A 22366-nucleotide genomic window follows, 5' to 3' on the forward strand; every position below is an offset into this window, starting at 1 on the left:
TCATCTGTGTGCTTAGACACCATCACCCCCATCTGAACCTTTTCCTTTTAAAAAATACTATGGAACATTTGATTTACTTGCAGTTGTAAATGGTTACAAAGATGACATAACATGTATTTGACAGCAGTGAAAAGAAAATATACTTCAGAGTAAAGTGGGAAGGAAGAAAATGTGCCCCAGTAATTAGATGAGACAAAAAATTACCTTTTATTGGATGTTGTTAAAGCTGACATGAGCGTGACTTCACATTTTGAGCTGACTTGAAAGCTGTGCTCACTCCTGTGATTGTCATTCTAATAACTCAATAGGTTGAAGGGCTTAATTAGATGCTTTTATTTATATTTCAAGATGATGAAAATCAATGTTCTCATTTACCCTCTTACCCAGCCAAAAGATGAATCTACACTTCCAAGCTATAACACAGAATAACCGTATCAGGTGAGAGAGCAACGGAACCCACTTGAAGACTGATATATTTCAATCTCCTCGAAAAAGGTATTCAGCATCTCTGCTAGTTTTGTTGATGAGAATAGTCTTTGCATGAAAAAGTCCTTTAAAATGTATTTGAGAATATGTAAGGTACCTCATAAAAGGTATTGTCTTGTTCAATTCTGGTTCAAGGCTTGCTGATGCCATTGAAAGTCCTTCTATTGAATTCAATGGGCTTTGGGTTGTTACATATGATTCCTTTTATTTAAGTTTCCATTTTCTGAAGAAAACAGTACAGCATACTTCATATAATGCATTGTACGACACCCCCTGCAATACAAACAAGTGCAAAAAGTAAACAAATAGCTTTTATTTAATTGAAAGTGGGGCTTTCTTACAGGTTACATTGAAGAACGTGAGATAAACGGTATCCACATCACAAGCAATTGCAAATCTCTTCTCTCAGTCGTATCAGCTCGGCACAGGTCTTTCATGCTTGACATACCATTACACTGGAGTTTCAGTAAGAACTACGGCTTGTAAAGAATTTGAGACCACTCTCCTTACAAACTCAAGTTACGTTTTTCATCACTCCCTTTAATTAATGCATATATATTTATCCATTAATTTCAATGGCTATTTTTAAAAATTAATGTAATATTGATACCTAACGTTTTATTAATAATAGATCACTTCTATCTCCCCCATCCCCACTGTTTTTCTTTATCAGGAATGTTGTTCATGATGAAGATAAAATCTACACGTGGTTTATTTTTAAAAGTCCATGGCTGAGCACCGCTTTAATCACCGAGGAAAAGAGTACGTAAGAACAGAACTCAATAGCAGGATCCCAGATGTCAGTATATGGTTTACCCTTGGGGACAATTTTATTGCTCCAGAGCTTAAACCTGTAAAAATATAAACACAAAATTTTCTGACAGAGGTAAATTTGTGTAGAAAAAAAAGAAAATTTTTTCTATGCATTCTAGCATAACAGTAGTCTATGTTTTGTTTTCAAAGTTAAACGTTATCCACAAATGTTATTTCTGTTTATTTATTTTAAAAATGTAGCAGCCTTTCCATGGAGTATGGTTTCGAATCAGCTTCCCACCCTCCCTGCGCATATCCGCTTTTAGGAGGGTTTTGGCTCATTTCTTGCAAAACTGTGCTCCATTTTGCAGAAACAGTAAGTCACTTATGAGAGCAGAGGCTGGACCCTGGGCGACCCCACCGCAGCCACAGTGCAGGGCTGAGGTTCTCCCTCTCGGCAGCATCATCTCAGCAGATGAAGAGCCATGTTACATGCGAGAGCTGCAGCTTTGACTCCAGTGAGAAAGCTTCTTTCTCTGTCCTTCCCCAGGCATTACAGGCCAGGGCAGAGGGAGACCTACACTAAAAATAAGGTCACATCCAAGTGCTGCACAAAATACTTTCTCTGCTAATGAATCTGAGATTACCAGAGACTAATCTACATGTACCCAGCCTTACAAAGCAATGGGAGGGAGGCCACCTACTGTAATGGAAAGTCAGTTAATCTATTGTACTTCTTGAGACACACAGATTTCTTATTACACAGTAACATTCAGAGAAAAAAATAACATCTCACGTACTTGATATTTTTGGAATCCTAATTTCCTCACTGCTGCTGCCATCCCCACCGTCACTGACTGTTCTTATTTCTATGAGATAATCTTCTTCAAATGGTACCAGAAGTTCAGCTGAAGTGTTGTTTGTCTCCAGTATATGTGTTTTGCTATGTCTGTTTTGCCTATACAAAATCTAAGTAAAAAGGGATGAGAAAACAAGAGTAATTTATTTTTTTTAGTTTTAATGGAATATTTTTTTTTGGCTGAGAGTTTCTTCTGTCATGTCCCAAACTTCTGAGAGCACTATCAGCATCCTGCAGAGTATTAAACTTAATTCAAAACATCGAAATACATTCTGCAGATTTTGTAATGGAGACCCTAGTGAGCATTCACTCCAGCTTTTAGGAGAGCCTCTGTGTGACAAGCTGAGGCTCATCTTGAAAGCAGCGTTATGAAAACCTTATCCAATATGTTTATGCTCTTCTCTGAATATGGAAGGTAGACACACCTTTAAAAGAGACTTCAATCTGTAACACCTTTTATATTCAGAATTCATCTGATAGTGCAGGAACTGAGGTTTTAGTTTGGGCTTTTTTTTAATTTTGCCTGGTTGTGGTGAGCATTTAAACTCAAATAGAAACATTCACATTGGGTTCTGAGCAAAACTACTGCCTGCTAATGAAAACCTGGGACACTGCATAGCAGTGTGTCTTTAAAGATGTCAAGAAAGGACAGAAATTTGGGTAGTAGCATCTGGGTTTCCACTGAGGAAGTACATTCCTACAACTAAACATGACAGATCCAGCACCTGCTGGCACTTAAGTCTTTTGCTAATGAATCGCTGGGCCAAGGTGCAGCGCAGCTTGGGGAGGCTAGACAGGGATTCTACAGACTGCCAACAGCTTTTTTTCCTCTAAGAAGCCTTTCTTCCTTAGTAGCACATCAACATCAGTGTTTGACTCCTTCCTCTTGACAATCTTTTGACATTTATGATAAGAAGGACAACTGAGGAGCAAAGCAGAAGGCTAAACAGGAATCATTCAATAAATATTGCAGCAAGTACTTCAAGCACTCTTTGCACATCAAAATGTAGTAAGTGTAGCCTAGGAGCAGGCGGGTTAGACACAAAGGAAGAAAGCTTAATAGTCCAGTTTTAGCATTTTTCCCCAGTGTGTGGAGCTACTCAAACACACTCACTAGGGTGTAAATCGCTCACTAGGGTGTAAAACAATATGATCTCAAGAAATATTACAAGGGGGATGTGTGTCCTTTTCCTCCCTAGACATAAATAATTCTGTGCAGACACTAAAATGGCTAGGAGCATGAGGTCCTTGATACCGAGACCCTTTCCTCATGTAAGCACTCTCCACCTCCATTTTTGTAGTTCTTCAGGACTAAAAAAGTCTTTCCATAAGTCTTTTGGGGTCAGAGCCATCAAAAACAAACTTTAAAATAAATTTTTATTTCCTTTAAAAATAGATTTATGGGAGTGCTTTTGATTTCATTCACATTGATCTTTACATATCTTCCTAGCTCTTTTCAGAGGTACATTTAAGAACCGCCAGAGAATTACAACTTTTAAATGTGTTTATGCCTACCTTCAATGCTTAAGAGACTGTTCTCTACTTATATATGAGAGAAACTCCTTCCTCAAAAAGATGCAAGTGCAAGAATCTCAGATGAGTAAGATTACAAGGAAAAGGGAACAAGACAGATCCAGCACTGGGGATGGAAAATCTCTGTCCCTGTTCAGAGGTCCTACTCTGAACGAACACAGCTCTTCTTCCATTTGTACAGATGTCAGCCAACCGTCCCCAATAACTCCACAGAAGTTACTGTTTTCCAGGTACCAAACAGTCACCTTTCAATGTCACTTTTTGTACCTCTATTATAAACAACATGTCTTATTAATGAGAGAAAGAAATTACTTACTTTGTAGCCTAGCACCTCTGATTCATTCTCCATTGTTTTAACATGTTCCCAGTTCAAGCAGATTTTGGAATTTGTCAGCTTCCAAGCGATGTTTGCCGGGGGTTGACTCGGTGCTTTAAAAAAACAAAGATGATGGTAATCACAAGACACAACTGAATATTAATTTGCATAGTGTAATTGAATGAGCTGCTGGCAGGGAAGTAGCAAATGCATGGGTGATTCAAATCTAAGAGAAAAAACATTTTTTCAGTCCATCGTTGCTCTCATATCAGTTAGACTAAAGATCTATTCACAGTACAAAACCACTTACTGTGAGAGTTCATTTTTGAAATTAGGAAAAGCCTGACAGTATCTGACAGTTCAAGTTGTATTTCATAGATTTTGTTTAAGTACTATGTTGTTCCTATCTCTATTTTAATGTACTAGAGAATGTTTTGCTGTATGGATTTCAGAAAAAGCTAAAACCAGGAGCAAAATACAAAAGACAAGATTTTCATCAGCCATGAGGACAGGTTACAAAGAACTACACATTAAAGTCTCCATGTGATCCATCATGAAACATTGTAGGATTTTATAAATTCTCAGCACAATAGGCTGAGAGTAGCTTTTCAAAGGCTTTTTACGCCTAAGTGAGAGGACTTTGAAAATTTGCCTACAAGTGACTGAAATCGAATCCTGTGTGAACATGTGAAGTTGAAACTGTGCCTTTGAACTGTATCTCAGATTTGGAACACCACATTATCTCCTGACCATGGTGCATCCTCCTAGGCCCTGCCTGGGAGGGTGGCACTGGGGGTGTTAGAAGAAATAAGGACTTGAACAGAATTAAGAAAAAGGAGGAGAGATTTGGAGGAACATATTGTGAGTATTCCAACCTGACTTTTAAATTCTTAACCTTTGATATCCTTGTTTTCTCCCTAGATTTCCTATATATTGATAATTAATGCGTGTAACTTGGAAGATACTGTTGATTTGGTAATACTCCACAATTTCTTTCATTTCCCATGGACACAGAATAAATTGATGGTGCCTGTTGTTTCACATCTATCTACTCCATGATTGTGGAGAAGCCTAATCCATCTCACTGGTAGGGAAAGAAGGTGCTAGTGGACCACCCAAGTGAATATAAGCAGATGTCCTTCCATGAGCTACACTGTCAGTGCTGGAAAACGGTATTTTTTTTTAAGGCATTTATATACATTCACATACATAAACCTGCAAATTTACTTAAATGTTGTTTGAAATCTCTTTGCTGCTTTCAGCAAATATTTTATATAAGGAATTTGGTAACAAAAAACTCACAAGAGGCAAAGGATGTCAAATACTACATTGACTGTGTACTCTGAAAAGCCTTGGAAGCACTCAGAAATGGGTGAATATTGTCTTCATCGAAGCTTTTTAGCACTGCACTTAAACCCATCTTAATTCATAGTCTGTGGGATGAAAAACCACCAGAGGATGATTTTCAAAACAAAAGTCTGTTTTTGCTATACACCCAGTGACCAGAATAGGGGGTAACATAGCACTTCCCCAAATCCGTAGTAATGTCCACAAGCAAAAATACTGCAAACAGTTCTTCAGATCTAAGATTAGCAGATCATTTCCTCAACTAATTTCTTGTAACCAACATTGTCAAGAACAGTATGGTCCAAGTATATGTTTAAGTTCATTAAATTAATGATGTTACTTTCACGTTTTAGGTAACACTTGGCATTGTTGCTGTACTGAGTTGAGCTTTATCCTTGCAAAGTATTTCTAAGATCTGTCTCTGCTGATGTATACGTTTGTAAAGAAAAAGCAAAGAAATTTCTGAAATGCCTGACATATAAGTAAAGAAGCAGAAGAGCTGAGCATCACAACAGCTCCTAATGGACCGGTATGTTCATGGAGGAAGGACATAATTTCCACTTTCCTAAGTACTTTAAGCTTAAACCAGGATATCAACTTAGACCTTAAATTGATCTTAGGCAAGTATGTTTCAATCAGAATTGCACCTACTTGGCAGAAGGACCATTTTAGTTTTGCTTACTCTCTACAATAAAGGCACACAGAGAACATCGTAGGAATCCTGGATGATGAGTGGGAAGACAGAGACATTACCTTGAAGCTAACACTCCCGCTGCAGATGCACATTGTTTATATTCTCTTGACCTATTACCTCTACCCATATTGAAAGTGCTTCCATCTTTCAGAGACTAGAGCTTAAAAATTTAATATATGTTTTTAAATATTAAAGGAGTTATTTTGACTTTAATTTTTAAATGAACCATTAGTACAATCCTGAATTTGACAGAAGATGAAGTCAATGTAAAACAAAAGCAAATTTATTCCTTATATGTCTTGGCACTTTGACTGCCATGTCTTTAAATTGTCTTTCATACAAATGCAGGTACAAATACAGAGAATCATTTCCAGAGATGAGTCTATTTTCCAGTAAGAAATTGCCTGTGAGAAAGGTCATGTTTGAGTCCTTAAGAAATACCTTATTTGCCTTTATTTTGGTTTATGTTATTTACATTAAATTCTAAGTTTTATCTTTAACTCATTTTACAAGTTGTTTCCTGTCTTGTACTTTGAGAATAGCATGAGGCGGCACACAGACAAGAGGAAAACTGGTGAAAAACAGGAAAAAAATTTTCCTTGTGCAAAAGGGCTGATCAACTGTTTACTGGAAAACACAGTCCAAGGGAATGTATTAAAAATATTGAATGCTTAAACAGTAATGAATTTTGGGCACTCTGGTACATAGTAGATCCAAGATTTCCTGCTCTGTGACTATTTTGCTTTTAGTGAACATTTACTTAATGGGTTCAACCCTGCAGGATGGTGCTCAGTGCTGCTTTGCTACCTTGCAGGATGGCCCCATGAAAGCATGGTTTCATGAAGTTACTTCTCACAAATAGAACAGCATATGATTTTACTTCTACAATGGCAGAAAACTCAAAAAAAAAATAAATGTCTAAATAGTATTTATATGAATGTATCCCATATATTACCCTCTCTAGTGCACAGCTTAGAGGTCTCATAAAAGCACTGTATTTAGAGCATTCAACAGTTTTCTGGAAAAAAACAAACCCACATTCCCACATCAAAATCTATTGTTTGACCAGCAGAACATTTTTCCTCTATTGACTCTGCATCTCTTTTGAAGTCTCCTTCGAAGACTCCTGAAAGTAAGCGGCATGCTGTCGCAATGAGAAAGGCAATCCTTCCTCACGGTTCCTACAGTGCAGGAACACGAACACTGGTGTTATCTAATTTTGTAGGTGTGCAAAATTACTTTAGCATATCAATAGAACAGGGTAAATGAAATAACCCGATTTAAGTTGATAGGAATTTTGGCTTCCATGAAGACAGACCCAAAGCTAAATATTGTATTAATGTCTTAAATACCAGAGGAGTCTGAGTAAACTTGCTGGTGACCACAGAAATATTGTCAGGGAGGAGATAGAGAAGTTGCTTGGTCACAGAGTTTGTTGCCTAATTTACAAAGAAATTTGGGATACTGTTTTCTTTGATACTGCAACATTTAGCTGAGATGGGTCACGGTAAGCTGAAATGTCACTATCACACTTGGGAGTTTGCAACATTTGTTGTACGAAATTGAATACTCACGTGATTTTTTAGTGGTGACATTTACTGGGGTGCTGGAGGGCCCTGTCCCTGCAGTGTTATAAGCTCGAACTGTTGCAAAATACACTGTGTTAGCTTTTAGTCCTGTGATATTTTTGGCTGTTACATTCCCATTGACTCTGACTTTACCAGCCGTGCTTTCCTTGGGATCATCAGTCCAATATAAAACCTGAAAAGTGAGAACGAAGAACAGGCAATTTATTGTTTTCCATCAATTACAGATTTGGCGGGGAAGCAGACATGCCAACAATGAAGATTTCAAGGAATACAAGACTTTTTGTATTCAAAACTAGCAGGAAATAAAACAAAGCATGAATATTAATAGAGAAGAAATAAAATTTCAGCGACTGAATACTAAGTAAGGAAGTAAATTAAATCTTTAACTTTATAGATGTCCGAAAGGAAACCTTTGATAAAGTGAGAAATTTTAAAAGTTTGTTTGGTTTTATGGTTTGAACTCATATGAAGAAAACTTTAAAAGTTACAAAAAACCATTTACCTCAGTCATCTAAGAGTTTTTTTAATTATTTTGTATCCTGCCTCTACTTTTGATTCAGTAACAGCTATTTAGATCTGGGGGCTTTTTCCAGTGAGTAATTGCTTTAGGAAGGTTTGTGTACGTACGTGACTCCATATTACCTTCATTTATAGATTTGTAATGACAGGACAGGATTTGAAGTATTTCTGACTTGCTTTAGTCTTGGTTTATCTTATCTACATTAAAAAAACCCCACCAGACAGTTGTTTCACTAGTAAAATGCCTAGCAAGAATATCTGAGGTTACTTTGAAGTACCCAATTTTGTAACAAAAATCTGTTCTGCCCCCACTCTGCTGGAGGCACCCCTAGTCTGTCCTGCAGATGTCAGATGTAGCTGACACTGGTTTTCTGCTCCTGCCAGGTGCTGGAGCTCGGCAGCAGCACAGCTGGTGGAGTGCCCCCGGGGTCTGGCACCATCCATCATCCTCGCTGCTCCCCCTGCTTGGACCCAGAAATGCCCGGCCCTGGATCTGGCCCTGGAATTGTGCCGGGACACCAGCAATGCACTCCAGTGCACAGGGCAAAAACCTGTCAGTTATTAGTAGCTGAGCAGGTGCTCACTACAAGGAGCCTCAAGCAGCACCAGGGGAGGTTCAGATTGGATATTAGGAAAAATTTCTTCACCAAAAGGGTGGCAAAGCGCTAGAACAGGCTGCCCAGGGAGGTGGTGGGGCCACCATCCCCGGGGGCGTTTAAAGTATGTGTAGATGTGACAGTTGGGGACATGGGTTAGCGGTGGCCTTGGCAGTGCTGGGTTAATGGTTGGACTCGATTATGTGAAACACTTTTCCAACCTAAATGATTCTATGATTCTAAGAGGGGTAAGAAGCCAAAAGCCTTTCAAATACACCGCAACACAAATTTTAGATAGCACTAAAGTGCGTTTACCCTGGTTTCTTGTGTAGTCAATGCTATGGGTCATGCCCCCGCACTAGCAAGTACCCCATCGTGCTCAGGCAGCATAAGAGCTGTGTAAGAGGAGGGAGGATCAGCTTTGTTTTGTGGAATCAAGCATGAGTCTTTTTATAGTAGCCATTGCAAATGATTAATCTTGAGGTTTTAATTCAGATTACAAGAAGTCTGGGACAGAGCTACAGCCCCGGTCTGTAAAAGCTTGTGATTATCTCAGGTGAAATGTTGCTAAGGAGAGTCAGGTGAAGAGTTCCATTGCCTGTTGACTTGGAAGAAGGGGGGGGGGGGGGGGGGGAGGGAAACCAGAACACAAACATGGCCAGGAAAAGGACATGTGTAAGGCGTCAGACACCAGCACTCACCTCGTAGCCCAGCACCCTGCCTGTGTGCCTGTTCCACGTGATGGGCTGCCAGGAGACCTCCACCTCCGCCGCCGAAACACTCAGTGCTGAAGCCCCTGCTGGTGCTCTCCGCGGCTCTGGGTGATGGGAGAAAACGCAGCTGGTGGAACATTTGTGTTAGCAGAAGGGTGTTATGTCAGGAACTGAGGGAGATTCAAGAAAAGAGGAAGATATTCTGGGAGAAGCAGCAGGCAGAGGCTCAGGAAACCTGGTGGTGTGAACCGCTGCCTTTACTACCCATTTATTGTGGAGCATCAGCAAAACACGTTTTCAAAATTGGTCACTGCCCATCATCTGGGACAGATTTTCAGAGATCAACTGCACTGAGTGGTCCCAAGAGCTAGACCCTCTGAGCACTATACTTTTGAATGTCTCCTGATTTTTCCAGCCCTCTCACTGAGAGCTGCTTGGGGACAAATAAGTTGAAACATGCTGTCTACTTAAAGCAGTTCTGAAAACCTGCCCCTTGCTTTCTTTTACTTCAATTTCCCATCTTCTGTCTTGTGCCTTCTGTCAGTCTTCAATGACCAGCTGTCAGCAGGCTCCTTAATACCCCCATGGAGACCTGTCTGATCATATTTGGGACCTACTGATGCTACACAACCATTACTGGTAAGAGTAACATGCATTACCATCTTCTCCTGAGTAGACAATGGATATGGAGCTCAGGGTCCCTTCTCCTTCGTTGTTGTAGACACCGACTTTCACTTCAAAAGGAGAGAGAGGTGTAATGCTTTCATTCCTGTAAACATATTTGCTTGCTTCCACTGAAGCCACCACTGCTTTTGTCCAGGTTGTCGAGCCAAGAGGACGAAACATAATGATGTAGCCAAAACCTTCCCCATTTTGTAGTTCTTCTGGAACTGGCTGTAGTGACAAGGCAGTCAGTCAATAAGCATTTGCAAGTATACACTGTTTTAATTGAATCTTCATTCTCTGAGTATATTTTAGTGGTATTGATTTAGTTGACTGTGCCTTAGAGAAGATAATAATGTTTGCTCCATCAGTCAATGTAATATTGAAATAAAAATCAAAATAATAAATCTATTGAGGCAATCAATTTAGAAACAAAAGATCTGATCAGCTCCATTGAAGTTATTCTCTTTCAGGCATGAAGTTTTAAAAATTAAGAGCATTTCACTCACTACAAGTTGTAGCTGATTTGTTTTTTCCCCAAGGGGTATAGGAATGCTAATCTTAAATAAATGACTTTTTAAAAGGAAAAAAAGTCAGGAACACAGACATGTGCATCAGCTGTACAACTGCCTGCATATAAGTGCAAAACTTACATATAATTTTAAGCACAAGTAAAAGTCTCAAGTGCATTAACATATTCTTATTTAAGTTTGTTTAGAACAGAAATGTTATTGCAAGTCAACATGGCAAAATGTTTCTATTAATAAAATCTCATGTCAAGACATGTATTACTGACTCATACTGAACAGGCAATTAAATCAACACTGTTTCCAGCAGGAACTTTTTTGTTTTCATGGGATAAAAATACTTCTACATTGGCTTCTCAAAGCAAGATAACATTTATGAAACAAGTAGCACATGGAGGAAAGAAGAGTTTCTCAGCAAAACTTCATTTATTTTAGACGCCTGCATCAAAATTAAGGTGTGCAGCAAAGCAGACATGGAAAATGGTGCAAAAAGAGAGAGAACACAGGGTCAGAACTGCGGTCCCTGGGATCACTCCTGGCTCCAATCTCCTCTCCTGCAGAGGAACTCCTGGGAGCACTGGTGTGAGAAGAAGGGAGGGAAAAAAAATACAGGAATTACATCAGAAGACTTCACGGCACTTATTATTTTCTTCATGAATTCCTTCTAATTCTAATAATAAGCCTAGCCTGGCATATATAACAAATGTGTCTTTCCTGATGTGTTTTGCAAACATTCCCCTATATGCCCTCTTCTATGTCTTTGCTAGTCCTGAGAGAGTTAAGTGTGAGGGATGATGGTGCACCGGGGATTTATAAGGGTCCAAGCTACTTTCTAGAGCATTTAATTTGTTTTTGAGGTTTCTGTGACCTCAGATGTAATCAAGATGTTTAGTGAGTACATCACAGAAAGCTGGAGAGTAATGTTCACTGTTGTTAGCTTGGCATAATTAGTACTTCTCCTATTTTTCAGGACACACTATGGAGTCCAACAGGATAATTTGATTGAGATCTCTCAGGTTGCTTTCAATTTTCATGTTCTTCTGCTCCCAAAGAGTAGGTCAGTAGAGGAGGAAACAAAACAAAAGAGCGAAAGATGCACATTGAAGAAAATTTAGTTCAGTAAAAGTGAAGTTTCACTCGGTTTGCAGCATGAAGAGGGGAAAGCATTGGCAGTATTATTTATGTAGTGAGGTGGGGTTTTTTTACCTAATTATTTTCCTATCACTTCCCTTCCTCCCCCGAAAGGCTGGTTAAATGGCACAGTTTTTTAGCATACAGAACAAAGGTAGCTCGCTCAGCTGATGAAGAACATAATTTTTAGTTTAATTTCATTCTTTTTCCTTTCCTTCAAACTGTATAAATGAGATTGGTTATTTCTTTGGAAAAAGAATGAAGTCAAGGAAGAGAGAAGACTGCTTTTCTTGCTTAAGCTAAACTAGAAGCCTTTTTTTTTTTTTTTTTTTTTCTTTTCATTAAGAGAAATTTTCCATCATGTACAAAGGGAGCACAATGTTCATAGAGGCCCTGTTTCAAGTTAGGGACTAAACAGAGGGCATCTTGTGCAGCCTCTGAGAAGTCACACCTGACAGTCAGATACATGGCAAGGCCGCCTGGCCCCTGCCCTCCAGGCTGCGTGCTGCTGATGGCATGGAGTAGCTCCTACTTCAGTTAGATACCCACAAAGCCAGGGGAGAGATTTAATTCGGTGAATCACATCAACTTCACATCTATGTTTCAGTGGCAATAAAAAAACCAGAGGCTGGGACCTGTTCCGGGGAGCTCTCCCATAGAGGCTAGAGTCCTGACCGAGTGCCTGCCCCACCGCTGCACGGGCTTTGCAAGATGATGTGTGTCTTCATCACAATGCCCGTGGGGATGCTGCTGGGTGGCTGGAGGAGGGCTTCTTCCCACAACGCTTACTTTCTACTCTGAAACGCCCTGTGCTCACCCGTTGCAACGCGCACTATGGTATTAGCTCTTCTGAAAACTTATATTCTTTCCTCTCGCTGGAGTGCTGAAGAATTAAAGGGCTCATCTCCTTTAACGCATAATAGGATATGTCTTGTCAGCACAGTGTTCCAGAATGAAAAACATGTAAACAAAAGTATGAAAAATGTTAATGCAAAAAATGGCCAAGCAGATTAGTGTGTTAAGCACCTCCTGTACAATGGAGATAAGAGGGTTATACAGACTTCTAAACATCTTTATAACATGCCTCTTAAACTGTTTATTTTTATAAATTGTTCACTATAACATAGAAAACTTGCTGTATCTCTTACAGGCTTTTTTGTCTCCAGATGCAGGATGAAATCCAGGCTCATCCAAAGCCAGTGACCAAAAGCCTTTGGATTTCAGCAGGGCTGTGATTTCACCCATGGACTCTCCCCCATTAGACAGCTTAGGTTAATTGAGCTAACAATTACCTCCCACGTGATGACCAGCTCGGAACGGCTTCCTCCTCCTCCACTGATGTTCGTTGGTGCCACGACAGGAACTGGAGAAGAAAAGACGTTGGTGCTTGCCACTACCCACTGCTACTGCCGGGGTCTTGTCAACTGGCTGGTCAGAGCTTTTCCTAGCGCGTATGCAGCTACTCTGCCTTTCAACACGCAGAACAGGGACTATATCATGTAACTGTACATTTTAAATGAACTGAAATTACATTTACACATTTTCAAGTTTATAAGGCTGAAGCCACAGATGTATTTGATACATGAGTACCCTGGTTCAAAAAATTAATTAAAGAAGCTAGTAGCATCAAGTATCTGACATTATTATGCCTCATCAACTAATTGGCAAAATGATGTTCCATTCAGACTGTAGCTGCAACACTACTGATTTACTAATTATGCATTTGTTCGGTAAACATGTTGTTGGAGCAATATATTAATTTTTTTAATTGGCTGTATGCTTTTCTTAGGAAATTCAAAACTTGTAATTTGCTTTTCTCCTTCTTCCAAGTCTGTAAGTGTCCAAAAGTGCATTGATTACAGTTTGATTTCCCCAGCAGTGCCCCAGGGGTACGGCACCATAGGTACAGGGTCAAGGTCAAGCTACAGGCTAGTGTTCCAGGCTAAAGGGGCTTCTCATCACTCAAAAACTCTTGTTGCAGAGGCAAAGGAAATAGCATTTCTTGCATTTCAATAAACATGCCCACCCCATTAACCTTCAAATATTGACAGTTTTGAGGAACTGGATTGTGATCTAATGGATGGAATTTAGACAGACCAACCTTGTTCTTACTGTAGAGTTCACTACAGTTCTACTTGCAAGGATGGAATTGCCTTCCTTTCCAGCTGCTGGAAGAGTATTAAGAAGATGACAACCCTGGAACCTACTGATACAGGAACTCCCTATTAAAGGGCATTTGTACTGTTTGCCATCTCTAGACCCTTGGTACTGTTTTTGGAAATTTCAAGATTGTTTTTGTTGTTCCGTTCATTCAGCTCTCCCTGTCTGAAAACTGGATGTGTCAAGACAGGGCTGAAGACAGGATCAGAAACAGGTGGGCCAGTTACATCTCAGAAGCTTTTTCAGAGATTTTGGCAACTTTTGCCATGTGTGCCTGTCCTTCCCCATTCTTCCACCCAGCGTTGGCCCAGCTGCAGGAGTGGCAATAAAGGCAATAGTCCTTCAAGTTCACAGAAATTTATGTCAATCCACTATGACTTCTAGACTCCATCTCACACATAAATCTTTATCTGATTTCATCCTCTCCAGAAATGTAGACATTTCACGATGATTTTGTTTTGCAGTCGTAAAAGTGAGTGCAAGTGCAAACGGACTGGGCCCTTTCAGAGAGTTTAGCATAGATACTCAATTTTGTCACTCACAATCAATGTCTTTGTGCACATCAGTGGCAAATAATCGAAGACTGAAAAGAATTGCAATAAAGGAAAAAATGACAAAACAGACTTTCAAGCCTAGGGTTTCACTGTTTCATGAACCAGCTGATGCTCAATTAGTTCATGTGTTAAAAGTGTTCAGTACTTAATACATTTGCATGGGGAAAAAAATTGTACTACTGCTCAGCAGAGCCTCAACTGGGTCATAGTTGAGAAACAGATGAAAATTTACAGCTGAGTGCACCAACAGAGGCTCAATTAATTCTCAGCTCCACTTTAATCACATGAACAGTGGCTCATTTGCATCCACAAATGTACTAATGCTCAGATTACAGCTGGCAATATAGCTATTATAACAGTGAAGTTCAAATTCACCCTTTTGTGGCCAGCTTTTGCTGTTCACACTGTCATACTGTTTTCAGTTTCCTATTCTGATGAAAAAAAATTAAGACAAGCTGTTACTTCTCCCACTGCACAGCAATATTTTCAGACAGAATGATTTACAGCAGTGAAGGGGTTAAGCAACTAAAACCTGAAACAAATCTTTCTGTTCCTTCTGTTAAGCTTCAGACAGTGCTACACTGTAAGGAAATAATGTTTGTTGTGCTATTGCCATGATAAATAATATTAATTTTATTGTTTCTTTCTCTTTCTAGCCCTAGTCTTGTGAATTCCTCAAAAAATGAAAAACCACTTCTAAAAATGAAAGCTTTTACTGACTGTATACGTGGGTTTGAATATCACACTTTTCACAAAGCCCCATGGTGGCAACAGCAAGAAAGAACTTCCCCAGACTAATTTTGACTTCATGATCAATCGTGTAATGGAGAACATGTATCTGTGATACTCTGCTGGGAAATTTAGAAAATCTGGCCTCTCCCTGTCTCCAGCTTTTCTTTAGCCTTCCCTTTTCACATTGCTCCTTACTCCTTGCATATGAAAGCTTCCTTTGGTTCTCCTGCTGGAGGAAGGGGACATGCACCACTCAGGCATGCATCCCCCAGACACCTAAGGTCATGCAGGATCAGTGCATCTTTCCAGGCTGGAGGCTCTCAGGCTCTTCCCTTTCCTTGGGGGCAGCCTGCAGTCTGCTTTACTGCCACACTGGCCAGGCAGTCCTGACTGCTGCTAGAGCTCTTTTAATGTCTCACTGCACCTGGAAAGACAACAAAATCTACCAAAATTGGTGTTCTAATGATCAAACAGTTTTTTCTGGCATCAATACTCAGCGTAAGTTTTTGTTTCAACAACAGGAAAAAGAACTTGTTAAATTTAAATCAACTGATTTAATACATTTTGAAGTAATTCTGCCTTGGAACCAGTATTGTAGGTATCCTGAGAAACCAGTGGATCCACGTTTCTAAGGACGTTATGTATTTTCTGCTGTATAATGTACAATACTGTATTTTGAGTTCTGTCTTGAAATGCAGCTTGCCAGGCTTCAGAGCTTGGCAAATGAGATAAACAGAAAAGAGAAAGTGGACTGTAAAAGCTGCTTCCATTTTATTGCTTTCCATCCTATAAATACTGATTTTATAGGTGGGAGAGAGTTGATAAGCAGGGGGCTGGGAGAAACATAAAACAAACCAAAGGTTTGGACTTCAAATAAATCGCACCAAACTGAGTAGGTCAAAGGACTGACAGTGTCGGTCATCCAAGAATGAGCCTTCTTCCTATGAGGTTCCAAGCCCCAGAAGATAAATGTGTAAAGGTTAGACAGACAGATAGTAAGGATCCTGCCCTGGAGTCAATGGAAGCTATTAGTTTCACTGGGCTTTGGATGCTGTAATTTATTTCCTCCAGTTAAAGCCAATATCCTGTCCCTACTGATGCTCAGATATCAAACACCCTCTGCAGCAAAGGCATTACATGCTTGTGCTAGGCTGTGCCAGAGAGCTGGCTTTATAATTTTCTATGCAAGTCCCTGAGCAGGGTCTTAACGCAGTTGTAATTGGAAGAAAACAAATCCAACTCCCCAACCGCTTGAATGAAAGTTTGTGTTCAGGCATGTGGACTAGATATATTTTGGGACATATCAAAGGAAGGGAGCATGGGCCAGCTCCAGCTTTTGTTGCTAGCTCAAGTGATCTCCAAACAAGAGAGCAAAGCGTGCAGTCCCTCAATCATGTCCAAGCATCCCTTGCATCATTAGCGTAGGTGTGCTGTCATGAAGCCATAGCAGCCACAGACTAAAATGCTAGACAGATGTGAATGTAACCCTGTAGGAGTGAGCGTTCTGCTGCAGTGCCACTCTCACACCCGGGAGCTGGCAATGTGTCTGTGTGCAAAAAACCTGACAGAAACTAAGGAGCTTACCTGCTGCTTTAGTTTTCAGTAGAGCTGATGGTCTGCTTGGCTCCCCAGTTCCAACACTATTGCTGGCAACCACACGAAACTCATATTCAACCCAAGGGCTTAAGTCAATGACGGTTGCCTTGTGAGTCCTGCCATTAACTACTTCAGGAACTGAAGGCAAAATAAACATGTGAAATGTATTTTAGAAATAATTAATGGCAGATGCAAATTAATGGTACATGCAAAAAATACAAAGCAACTCTTAAATTTCTCACCTGTTGAAACTGCCTGCCATCCAACTGAGAAAGGAGTCCTCGTCTGAACACTGTAGATCTGGACTGGACTATTATTATCTATTCCAGACTTCCAGGATAAGACAGCAGTAGTGCTAGAAATATGTTCAACTTTAACATCTCCTGGTGGACCTGGGGGGCCTAATATGATTAGCATTTTTAAGATGAAGGTATTAGGAAGAGAAGATTCGCTGCTGGAATGGGTCAAGCAACTCTTACTTTCTCAAGTCAGTGGAATTATTAGTGAAGCTGCAGTTTCACAAAAGCAGCACAATCTCTAAACGATGGTTTCATGTCTGTGTTACATTTTTCTAATTAATGAGAGGTTTTGAGTCAGGAAATTGAATGTTTTTATGTTACTAATATGAAAACTACAAACAAAGGAATTACTTAATTTTTTTTGGCTGACAAAAATTTACCCGCTGTGTCTTTCGTTGAACCATCTGACATTTTCAGAATTCCTACTGAATCTAATCAAAACTGAGGTTTAGAAAGAATACAAGATGGTACACTATACAGATTGCTGATTTCTGCTAGGGTTCAAAGGATCTGCTCCCATCACAGCATTTCTCTTGCTGCTGGCAGTAAAAAGATGCAATAGCTGACCACAGAAACTCATTTTTCATATTAACCTCAACTTGTGGAAAGGAACTCGGTCTGGTGGGTTTTTTTTCCAGCCTGCAGAGTGACCCAGAGATGCCCAGCAAGAAGCAAGTACAGCAGTGTGCTGAAAGGAGAGGACTTCCCTATGCCTTGCCATATTGACCTGGGTGGCCAGGAAAGTTTACCTTTCAAAGAGGCCATGGCAGAATCGCACGGATCTCCCTGGGTTAGCTGCATGTTAGCATCATGCTGGCCACCACCTCAATGGAATTTTGGAGCCAAGGGTACAAGATATATATAGCATTTACCTAGCGAAATGCTGAACTGCTGTCCTAGGAATCATTTGAACAACAGCTGATGTTAAGAACTCCTAACTCCTCCAGAAGATATACATGTCTACATTTAACAGACATACCTCTTACAATTATATCTGCTGTTGCAGACTGACTGTCTAAAGTTGTCTGTACCATGCACACATATTTCCCAGAATGATGTAGCTGAATATTTCTTATCATCAAATCCCCAATAGATTCCTGGAGATACAAAAAGAGTAAACTAATCACTCACAACATGCTTTCCATACTGGACATTTTTATAAATTGCTCAATATTAATAAAAAATTCAGCTTTTAAATTAAAATATTCATAGCTATCATCAGTTTCTTTCATGTGGACATTTTTATTAGGGCTTCACAAATAACTCAAGCGCCTTTATGAAATTTAAGAAAGAAAAACAAATGGCTGCAACCCTTGTAAAGAAACAGTGATTTGCCATGCATATAAATAGCGATGGTAGAATTATGATAAATATTTGTGTCATCTAAAGACTGTGGCAAATAGTTTTCATTAAGCACTAAGGAGTTTAAGAAACTTACTCTTCCAATTCTTTCAAAATGATGTATTCCACTATTAAAATCAATCCTATTGCCATTGAACGACCATGTGAACACCACGTCAATGGATGGGTCATGAGACACCTGGCATGGAAGAACTATGCTTTCTCCAACTGTTACATCCATATTAGAAGGTGGAATCGTAATTACAGTCCTTTCTGTGGAAACAAAAATAAATTCCTTTTTATTAAAATGCTTATAAAAATAGTAGATCTTGAATGAGTTTTGTACCATTTGTGCAATGATTTTAAATTGGTCCAAATGTCCCATAATAAAGAAAATTATCTCTAATAATGATTTCAGAACACTCTTACCTATGTATAACTTATTACTTTTGCAATATCAACACAATGAGCATGCTGTGTGCCTCTGAGAGCAAGCAGACGCAGAGGCAACATGCTGAATTAGTCATATGTTACTTTGTAAAGCCCATAGTCAATAGATATGATTTCAGCTCAAAAAGTGCAGACTTCATTATTAAGACTTAAAAATATGCCCACGGTTCTTCAGACTTGAAAATCTCTCCTTAAAGGAAACTGCAACAAAAGCAAAACTGCTGTTCATCTCCACTTACTTTATACAATGAGATCCCTAATCTATATAAATGGTGGTGGTAGTTTACTGCACAGCGTTGCTCACGTTACAGCTTCAAAGAAGATACCTTCACAGAGAGAAAAACTATTTATGTAATCTTTTTTAGCCTCTTACACTGAGAAACAAACTTGCAGTTCTTATTAAGGAAAGTAGGAGCTCCTCGCTGAAGGGGAAAAAAATAAGTTTATATGGCTTCACTCCTGTTGATATGACTGGCAGATAGATGAGAGATAACAACCACTTTGTTGTAAGCAATTCCCTTGAATAAAGCTTTTGTGCATCAGTGTTACAAAATGGTGAGAATTTAGAGGTGCATGTATAAATGAGAGTAGAACCAATTTAACAGTATTAATACGTTCTGAAAATAATGTGAGAGGAGAAGAAAATTTGCACAAGCTGTATTAGTTCAGTGTTCATTCTGGCTTAACTCTATGTCTTAGAAATATATTTGAAAATTCAGAATTTTGGTTTTACCAAGGCCTTGGTTCCAAAGGGCTGGTGCATGACAGGGCATCCAGCCTCTGACCTTCAAACCCATTCCCATTCAGACTGTCCCCATCACTGCAGTAACTGATTTAATATGTAGGTACAGACAGGCAATATGGGCTGAAGCTTGAAGGGCTTCTTCCCAGTGCCTGAGCTGCATTGGATGAGTGACTGTTACGGCAGTGGTCAAGTAGAAACAAGGCAGAATGTTGCATTTTCTGCTAACCTTTTAAAATAAAACTGGATCTCACTGGTTTCATCTGTAAAGCATCACAGCTGCAGGCATCAAGTAACAGTTTCAGGGGAAAACAAAGAAAGAACTTGTCTTATTTTTACTTTTACAGACAAATAAGGTGTTTTTTTTCTGGTATCATTTAAGAGAGTGTCAGAGGTTCTCATTGTGAGTTAGAGCTCAGACTTGGAACACGCTTGCTCAGATTTCTCTGCATACTCCAATTGCTCTTCACAGCCATGTAAAACTATCACTGTGGCAGCTCCATCAGTTTGTGTGAAGTCAAGGACTGTAAAAATGTGAAGGCCTCAGATGACTGTCTTAAAGATACTCAATCATTAGGTTAGAGAAATCTCTTCCTCTCACTGGAAGCAGTGTGTCAGATGCAATAAATTCCAGATGATTCAAGGGCCATATTCTTTGTTGGCACAACTCCACTGATTTCAGCACATGCTGGCAAAGAACTTGTCTCCATAAATCTCTAATGAAGTAATTCCATTGTGAAGTACAGGTAACTTTTATAGAATAATTCTGAAAAGTATCTGGGAACTAGAGAACCTCCACAAAGTTTTCTTTTCTTGCTTTTCCTTCTGTAGTTCTCATAGCTGAAATAGAACTGCATGAGTAACACCTGGAGGAGAGAAATTCTATTACTCACAATAATGCTGTATATGTTAAAAGAAGAAAAAACATAATACCCTGGTCTATGTTAAAAATTTGAAAGTTGCTTTTGTGATAGCTGAACTTCTCTTAGCCACTAGCAGGTGGAGAGGCATGATCTTCTGGCCTGACACAGTCCTCCAAACTCCTCATCTCTTCCTCCAAAGTCATCCTGTCGCTCCTTCCTTAAACCTATAAACTGAGCTTTTAAAGCCAACAAGATACGGCATCGAAGAAGTAAAGACTTCCCCTGAACACCGTGGTCAACCTCAAAGGGGAAATTCTAAATTGCTGTCAATGTTTATACATACTTTCTCCCTGAGTCCACTTGGGTTTTGTCTGCTCTGTCTTTACCTGTGCAGGAGAGATGTCTCCACACATATTCTCTCATAAATGGTGCAAAAAGTTGCACCTGATTTACAAGAGGGTACTGAATGGTCTGGCAAGTCAGCCTGGGCTGTCACCCACCTCATGTAGCCCCTGGGTCTGACCTGTGTGGTGGAGCTGGGAGAACCAGGAGGTGGGAACTGGCCCCTCTGAAATCCCTTCAAGGGTCACCTTCGCAGCTCGTGTCTTCTGTACAGAGTAATTGCTGCTGGGAATGAAGAGGGCTGGCCCTGACAAGGCTCGTTTACAATGTCAACCACTTAGATGGGCAAGAGCATATTTCCCACACCTTCCACTGGTAAGGTCAATGTCTGGGTATGAGCAAACAGTGGCTACAGGGTTCAGCTTCCCAGCCCTCTCGGATGGACCCCGAAGCCTGGGATAAGCTCCTTGCTGCCAGGTATAAACTCCTGCTTGCATTTAATCTGTTTCCCTTAAATAGAACTTGGATGTATTTATTTTTCACTGCTTTGACGATAGTCTGAAGCTACCCATGGAATTGGGTATTCTGCTAAAACTCCAAATCAAAGCACTTATACCAGGGGTGAAATTCACCTTTTCTGCTTTAGTTGATTCAGCATTTATAAAACTGTGCCACTATGGAATTTTCCATGTGTCAAGTACTTCTTGTCCTTCAAATTTCTGTTTAAAATATCTACCCTTCACAAGACCCACATCATCTCTACTGCCACAAGACTTAATGCCACCTCATTTTATAACTCCCGTTTCTCCATCTTGGATGGTTAGTCACCAGGATCAGTGCATTTTGACTCTTCTACAATGCACTGTGTACAATTACAGTATTCTATAAATAAGTATAATACTATAAATAAAATCAATTTATTTCTATGGAAAGGTCGAAGTAAGACTAAGCAAGAAAGATACAAACAGGATTGCATAGAATTTGTGAACAGATTCAATCCTTGCATTCTAGAATCCACAGAACACAAACAGAAAATGATGTCCCATTTTTTGTAAAATCTTTACGCCTCCATCAAAGCCAGTCATCTGTTGTACAGGAGCCATTAGCTCCAGCTGGTTTTAATGAAACTGGCTGGAAATTTTTTGAAACTTTTCTTCATCAGAAGGTTCCAATAATATTACAGTTGCCTCATTAGGTCTGTCATGTAATTCCTCATGTCATTATTTGATCATACATTCAAAGAGATCAGAAATAAGACATCTGCAATCCTGTTATAGAATGTTATTAGAAGGAATCAAAATTCCATAATCATTTGTCTGTTAAAACCTATGGAATGCCTCTGTAGGGAAAAGATAAATATTTTGAAAAAAATGCATTCTATGGAACCCTCTAGTGAACCGGTATTTTGGAGTATCAGAACATAAAGTTTTCCTCTTATAACACAAAAAATCTCAAAGCTATATGCTGTTAGTATTATAAGTCGTCTACTTTCTTACTGGCATGAACTTCTTTGCCTCCACCAAATAAACACTGAAAACTGTTCTTCTGTGGATTACACTGG

The 22366-nt window shown here is 39.6% G+C and overlaps 1 protein-coding gene across 4 annotated transcripts in view; it reads right to left on the minus strand.

Moving 5' to 3' along the window:
• Positions 1-236: 236 nt before the first annotated feature.
• The window catches only part of CNTN6 (contactin 6), a 149290-nt gene continuing 127160 nt past the window's right edge, over positions 237-22366 (minus strand). For 2 of the 4 annotated variants that reach the window (XM_040593037.1, XM_040593035.1), the window contains exons 13-23: positions 18506-18681; positions 18047-18164; positions 17011-17169; positions 16757-16906; positions 13019-13089; positions 10065-10299; positions 9394-9509; positions 7563-7749; positions 3948-4060; positions 2040-2208; positions 238-1337 (exon numbers count right to left, since the gene is read on the minus strand). In XM_040593037.1, coding sequence (XP_040448971.1) covers positions 1234-1337; positions 2040-2208; positions 3948-4060; positions 7563-7749; positions 9394-9509; positions 10065-10299; positions 13019-13089; positions 16757-16906; positions 17011-17169; positions 18047-18164; positions 18506-18681 — 1598 coding nt within the window. In that variant the 3' untranslated portion in view covers positions 238-1233. Of the gene's footprint in view, positions 1338-2039; positions 2209-3947; positions 4061-7562; positions 7750-9393; positions 9533-10064; positions 10300-13018; positions 13090-16756; positions 16907-17010; positions 17170-18046; positions 18165-18505; positions 18682-22366 lie in introns of those variants that run through there. The other 2 variants (XM_040593036.1, XR_005827710.1) reach the window with 2 other exon arrangements.

This window comes from Falco naumanni, chromosome 4 (genome assembly GCF_017639655.2).
Source record: "Falco naumanni isolate bFalNau1 chromosome 4, bFalNau1.pat, whole genome shotgun sequence".
In the NCBI taxonomy this organism is placed as follows: domain Eukaryota; kingdom Metazoa; phylum Chordata; class Aves; order Falconiformes; family Falconidae; genus Falco; species Falco naumanni.